The sequence below is a fragment of the Rhinoderma darwinii genome, chromosome 1, assembly GCF_050947455.1.
Source record: "Rhinoderma darwinii isolate aRhiDar2 chromosome 1, aRhiDar2.hap1, whole genome shotgun sequence".
NCBI classification, from domain to species: Eukaryota; Metazoa; Chordata; class Amphibia; order Anura; family Rhinodermatidae; genus Rhinoderma; species Rhinoderma darwinii.
In genome coordinates, this window is record NC_134687.1 from 430,038,765 (window position 1) to 430,046,212 (window position 7,448).

General features: G+C 39.4%; 1 protein-coding gene across 1 annotated transcript in view; it reads left to right on the plus strand.

The window, feature by feature from the left end:
• Positions 1-7,098, plus strand: part of FAM222A (family with sequence similarity 222 member A) — an 82,723-nt gene extending 75,625 nt beyond the window's left edge. The window contains exon 3 of the mRNA XM_075830620.1: positions 1,412-7,098. Coding sequence (XP_075686735.1) covers positions 1,412-2,655 — 1,244 coding nt within the window. The 3' untranslated portion in view covers positions 2,656-7,098. The remainder of the gene's footprint in view (positions 1-1,411) is intronic.
• The last annotated feature ends 350 nt before the right edge of the window (positions 7,099-7,448 follow it).

Here is a 7,448-nt window from a genome sequence, read left to right on the forward strand (position 1 = left end):
TCTGAGGTTCTACGGCGCCATTATGCGGTAGTGTGCATGAAGCTTTAGTGTAATCTTAGTGGGGGTAGGCTGGGACTTTTTTTTTTTAAGTTTATGATGGTGCCTTGAAAATTAACATTTAATCTAAACATTTGCTACTTATGCACTGTTAACCCTCCCAGTATTGCATAATCTTCTTACAAGCGGACTTTAGGCACTCTTAACCCTCAGAGTACTATAGCATCTCCTTACACGCGGACTTAAAGAGGTTAAGTTTTAAATAACAGATTTTTCATTAATTATAGGGGATTTTTAACGACAGCGGTTCAGTCATTTTTGTCTCCCCAAGTACTTTGGGTGGAACCAAATGCCACAGTTCTAAGGCTCTTTTTGTCTGTTTTAACAGAAGAATAGAGACAAACGTGTTCGGAGCTGACAGCTCTTTCCTCCCCTGTCATTAAATTATTAACTGCCATCTCACAAAATATGGACTTTTTATAGTAATCAAAAATGCTCTCTTTTTGAAGACACGAGACATTCGACATAATTTACAGCTATAATCATTAACAATGCATCGGGGAACATTCTACATTTTGCATTTATTGACGCTTTTCTTAAATAGTTGGGGAATGTTTAATTTGTTTGAATGATAGAAGTTTTAAAATGACGAAAATATAGAGCCTTAAGGCAAAGCTTATACCTAAGACATATCTGTTCAATGTAATGTTTTCTATGTTCCGCCAGTCTGTCATTGCTTGTTTATTTACTGTTTCTTCTTTGGGCCTGTTCACATCAGCGTCTGGTTCCGTTTGTGGTTTCCATTCATCTATTCCGTCAGAGGAACAGATGAACAGAAAGCCGAGCGGAAACCATCGCTTCCGTGTGTATTACCATTCATTTCAATGGTAATGCTTCCGTTTCAGTTGATTTCCATTTGTTTCCGTTCCGTAAAGTCCCTGTTTTTTTAATGGAAACAATAGCGTAGTCGACTATGCTATTGTTTCTGTGAAAAATACGGAAAGTTTACGGAGCTGAAACAAATAAACCAACTGAAACGGAAGCATTACCATTGAAATGAATGGTAATACACACGGAAGCGATGGTTTCCGCTCGGCTTTCTGTTCATCTCTTCCTCTGACGGAATAGATGAACAGAAACCCCAAAGTGAACCCGACGCTGATGTGCTATTGTATCTATATCACTTTTCTCATTTTCCCTCCCATAGCCAATAGTCTTAATGTAAACATTAGTTGTTGCTATTTGTAGGGACATTCGATTTCCTGCATCAATCCAGACTCCACTATCTCATGCATCTCATTTCCTCCATTCTTTACCATGTACAAACTTTTTCCATTGGAGTCTGAATAACCCTGTTGTACTTCTTATTTTGCAGTTTATAAAACAATGACATTTTTCTCTTTTTTTTCTCCAGGTGAAACTGCTATACCGTTACAGACCACAAGATACCCAAGTCCTGCTGAATTAGATGCCTACGCACAAAAAGTAGCAAACAACCCACTGACTATCAAGATCTTCCCCACCAACATCAGGGTTCCCCAGCACAAGCACCTAAATAGGACTGTAAATGGCTATGACACAACGGGCCAGCGTTATAGCCCTTACCCAATACACACAAGTGGCTACCAAGGCCTTCTTGCTATTGTTAAATCTTCTAGTAAGAGCGTGGTTAAGAATGTAGAGGGAAAACGGACTAAAATTTCTTCTGCCCAGGTTGGTGTTGCTCCCTACCCAATGTCAAGCACTTTAACACAAGGCCAACCTTGCAATGGACAATTTAGTTATATTACAAATCACAAACACATGGATGCACCAGTGCCACCTAATGTAACAGTGGCAACTTCAGTCATTCCTTTAACAGGTAGAAATTTAACACTCCAGCAGTCCAATTTACCCTCTATTCAAAGCATAATTTACCAGATTAACCAACAGTGCCAGGCTCAGGCTTCTCACCAAGCTTGTCAAGGTGTGGTAGTTACTAACTCCAGCCCAGCTAAGCAGGGAATGACCGGTGGATTTACTGCTATGACCGGTGGCACTGTGGCTTATACAGGCACTGTCCTACAAGACTGTAGGTCTGGCCCTGAGTTGGCATTGGGGTCTGCTCCAGTGGTAGCCAAAGCTGGATCCTACCTGGATGGCATGGACTACCTTATTTGGCAACAGAAACAACAGCAGCAGCAACTCCGGATATACAGCAGTGGCAGTGGAGGAGGAGGCGTAGTCAGCAAGTCACCTGAAGTCTGCCCAGGAGTGTCTCGTCCTTATACTCTTGCTAGTGTCGTTGAGAAAGTCAGCTCCTCCCCACTGAACTGTGTTGGCATGCATGGCAATTTCTCTGTTGGTCAATACTTTGCCCCTCCTTGGAACAGTATCTTGGTCACACCCAACAGTGACTGTTACAATCCCCAAGAACTTGCCAATGGTCACAGGGATTTGGGAATACATCCATCAGATGTACTAACCAGCATCCCCAGCAAGACCCTTTGCAATACCTCTATTCTTAGCAGTAGCCTTCAGTCTTTGGAGTATCTCATCAATGACATTCACCCACCCTGTATTAAGGAGCAGATGCTTGGCAAGGGTTATGAAACAGTGTCTGTGCCAAGGCTTCTTGATCATCAGCATGCCCACATCCGTCTGCCCATTTACAGATAAAGTTTTTTCCCCTTTTCTATGTAAAGGTGGCCAACACTGGTACAGTACACTAGATTATGCTACTTAGCCATACGAGGGCATGTTTTATCGGTGCAGAGGGCGGAGCTGAGGCTTGCCATCCCTCAATGCTTTGCAGTCAGAGTGCATAGTGATGAGAGTCCTGGCAGCAAAAGGGTTTATATTTTTCTGCTCTGGTTACGCTGCCTTTGCTCTTGCACTTTATATTATCTGGCAAGTCAATGGAAGAGAATGGCTCAGTCCAAAATGCAGGTTCTTTATTCCATGTCTTATGCCATTGCAATGAAAGAGATATTGGCTGTACCTGTACTGAATGCAAATTTAATTCTCCAGCTTATTTTATTGCTGATTCTAGATCATTATCAGCATCTTGAGTTTTGCTCTAAAATTTCAAAATGAGTCTGAATGCAGCATTCGTTTCTCACCATTGTGGCAGAAAATGAAGGTTAACCATAGATTAGATACGTTTTATTATTTTATCTGAAATAATTTTCATATCTTTCTGTAACCCCTCCACTCCCAACTATTCTGCCCTTATTGTGATAAGGCTTTACTTTTCAATAGGCAAATTCTCCATTCTAAAATCATTGGATGTGCATTTTTAATAATTTTACATGTACTTTATTACTTGGTCAGCTTATTTTTATTTATTACATGACTTGGAGACATCCATAGGAAATTACTATATACACTGTAGGAATAATTCCCTGATGAACACATGTTAAAGAAGGACTCCACCCAGAACTAATGTTTTTGTATGGTTCCAGCCACTGAAATTCGCACTACCATTGGAGTCCAGTTTCAGACCCTTTTTCTACATTTCTAATACTTTCTTCATTCCTGAAATGTATCAAACTCGTCTTGAAATGCTTAATTGTAATAATTTGTTGATGAATCCCCAGTTAGGCCATACATGCCATGGCCAAGCTACTTCAGGACCACATGCAATGCAGTTTTTTGATCACTGGATGTTTGAATTACATTAGTTCTGGTTGGAATTTTCTTCATACACACTTTTTTTTTTTTTTTACGCACGTGAGAAACGCTATGCATTTCGAGCGTTTTTTACATGCAGTTTTGGTGGTGTCTTTTTCATTTAGTGTCCACGTAACCAAGTTAGTTGCTATATCACTCTGATAACCAAGCTGTGTACAGTATGCTATGGATAAGAGAGTCCCATGATAAAGGACCTCTACCAAATTTAGAATCCGTTTGGAGCAAATATAAATATGGCTGAGGTCCAAATTACATGATGACGACTCCGGATTGGCTGAAGCTCTTGTCATAAGTTTTCCAGCATAATAACAGAACGGGTTGAGTTGACCCCTCATGTGCCAGTGAGGAGATCTGTGAGTACTTACCTATGGCACCAGCCGGTGCAGGATGTACAGATATCTTACAACCACAATTGTTGGTGAGATATCTTTGCATCTTTGTTCACAGTGACGCACTCATTTCAGGCATTACTGAGGTTGATATATCTGGGTTCTATCCAGTTTGTCCATGTCTATGTATAACCAGTGTATAACCACTCGCAGCCCAATTTAAGACTATTTTAATCTGACAGTTAAAGGGACTTTAGTGCCTTGAAAGTTTACAGTAACTTCCATTTATAATGTGTGTTTGTATAGATATCTATCTATATACATCTACATATTTTATATATAATTTGAGTTGTAATTTAACACTCATACACTTGTTCAGCTGACAGCTTTTACTCCCGACTCCACCATAAACACGTACGCTTGGCTCGGCTAAGTGTGCATGTTTATTCCAATGAGGAGAGAGGAATAAGCTGCTGCCACCTAATACAGCAGCTTATCACCCACATGAGCAAAGAATCGGGCATGTTGCAATCCAGCATGCCCAATCTCTATTTTCCCTGACATCTGTCGTCCGGAGATGTTTAGGAGGCCCCTACACACACACACGAGATGATCATCTTATCCGGTCACAATCGACCGGTTCGGCCAGTGCTTATCTCAAGTGTATGTCCGGCTTTACAATCTCGTCTTGCTTCTAGTCCTGCACATTTATAATTTGATGACATTATAAAGAGTTTCTTTAATGCTTTTCATACAAGTGCTCACATATGTATTTTGTCTGGATTAGGCGCTTCAGCAGTCGTAGATTAACAATCCGTGGTTTCACATACAGGCACATATAGATATTTTGATGAATTAACCCAGTTAAATTCATGAACTTGTCCTGGCTTACTGAAAAACAGCAAGGTAAATATTAAATCCATGGTATCTGGAAAAGAATCTGATCTCTTTCTACAAAGTGCATTCAAAAGTAGTATGCTATTGTACAATCTCTTAATGCAGCGCTTTCATATCTATTTTTCATAAGTGTGATTTCAATACCTCCATTTCCAAGGGCATGGATTAAAGAACAAGGCGAAGCCATCTAACCCAGGAGATCAGGAAGATAATGACCTAGTACTGGATTAAAATAATTATCTTATTTCATTAAAGGAAAATTGGCAAAAATAGTCTAGATCATTATCTTTCTGCAGACCTAATTAATTTTGTATTTATTTTTTTTTATTACCGCTGCCTAACTTACCCACAATGTATTTCAGGTGTTTGTGGCAGTGAAAGGATTAATTTATTTATACATTTTATTGTGACATTTTACCATGTTTCCACTGGATCTGTGATGCTTTTTGCCCAGTAAATTCAAACTTAAACAGAAATATGTGCAGAGAATGTGAATGAGGGCTAAAGCTTCATAGTTGCTGCTATTTTGGAAACAAATGAAAGAAATGTTTTCTTTTCTTTTTTTGCTCTAAAAAAAAAAATAAAGAAATAAAAGTATATGTATTATCCAAAAATCTATATAATCTTACCAATGTCACATTACTGATATAAAAAAAAAACTATTTGTTCTGTCATTGTTTTGGCAGAAAATGGGATAATTAAACAAAAAATATTAACGTGAATTTCTTTCTTTTCCTTTTTTTTTTTTTTTTTTTTGTTTTTTAGTCCATTACTTGCACTAGTAAAAAAAATAGATGTGAACAGTGAATGCTGGAGGATATTTAAAATACACACAAAAATAATAATTAAAAAAAAGAAAAAGCTTGAAAACTTGAATATAATTTTTGTAGTGTGATGATAATGTATAATTTACTTGTTGGCTGCTATACAAAAATTACATTTCCTCATATCCCATGCTTTCTATGCTTGAAAATACTATTCATTTTTATGTTGTTTTCGCCTATATATTTTTATTCTTCAGTTGTATGCTATTATTTAGAATGGTCAAGAAGTAAAGGAATTGAGATGGTGGTGGTGTATAGCATTTAAATATGCGAATTTGCATCTCTTTTGGAATTTAACATTTTAACCAATTACCAGTCTTACCATTGTATATGCAAAAGGCTCAATGGGAATATTTTAAAGATCGCAAAGCTCAGTCATGTTTGCATCGCAAATCTACGAAGGGGAAAATAATATTTGTAGTTTTGATTTAAGCAGCTCTGTATCTTAGTGCAGGATAGAATATGAAGGGGACTGTGATTGACAGGCCTCCCTGTATACACGCTAACACAAAAAAGAGCAGTCAATCACTCTGTGGGTGGGGGAAGCAGAAGTCCTGTTGTCATTAAAAGAGTGGTCTTGTGAAGACAACCCCTTTTTAAGTCCGGCACCGCAGGTCCGACTTCTTTAACCCACTGCCAATCAGATGTTATTGCTAGACAGGCCCTATCTGGTCAGACATTGTCCATGCAGCAGCCACTCCATGGGGAAATGTAGCATTACATGTTGTCCATTCAAATGAATGGCTGACTATGTAATTCATTAATCGGCCAGTTCGGTCAGAGGGGGAGCTGTTCCGATAGAGAGACGCATTATGCCTCAGAGGGGGTTAGGTTACTGGCCTTCTTCTGATGCACGTATGCCCTAAGATAATGACAGAGCTTTAAGGCTGGCCATACACATTAGTTGTAGGTCGGCCTCACCCGCCGATTTAGGCGCGGCTGGCCGACCAGCTAATGTGTATGGCGGGGTCCCGACTCTCCCACGATGGCAGATGTCGGGGGAGAGTAGGGTTGGCCATGTTTTATTTCAACATGGCCGATCCTTTTGTTTGTTATTAGATAAGCCGCTGCCAGACGAGCGTACAGCCGACCACTGTCTAAAGTGTATGGCCAGCTTAAGTTAAGGGTGGATGCATTATTGTAACTTTTAGGAGACCATGTGGCCAGGTTCACACACAGTTTTGATGCAGTTTTTGGCTCCATTTATGCTTTTCTTTGGTGTGGACACAAAAGAAAAGCGATGCGTCAGTCTTTTCTTTATACCTTTTTTTTCCTTTTGAATCCACTATTGGCTATGGCCCAAAAAACTTAGCCTGAAACTGCACCAAAAACTGAACCAAAATGGTGTATGTGATCCTATACTTACACTACTCCAGAAGCCATTTTTTTTTTTTTTTTTTTTATTTTTTTTTATTATTGACTAAGTTATGATCATTTTTAGATTTATGCAAATTTTTTCTAAATGCCCAACTGGGCGTTTTTTGTTTTTTTTCGTTTCACGAAGTGGGCGTTGTAAAGAAAAGTGTATGACGCTGACCAATCAGCATCATACACTTCTCTTCGTTCATGCCCAGTTTTATTCACAGCTCAGCGTGATCCTCGCTAGAATCGCGAGATCCCGCTGTTATGTCACTTCCGCAGCTCCTCCACCACAGCGACGGGAGAATAACCAGATATCGCCTCCAGCCGTGCCAGGACTGCTGCTGATGAGGATAATCGTCCTGGCACG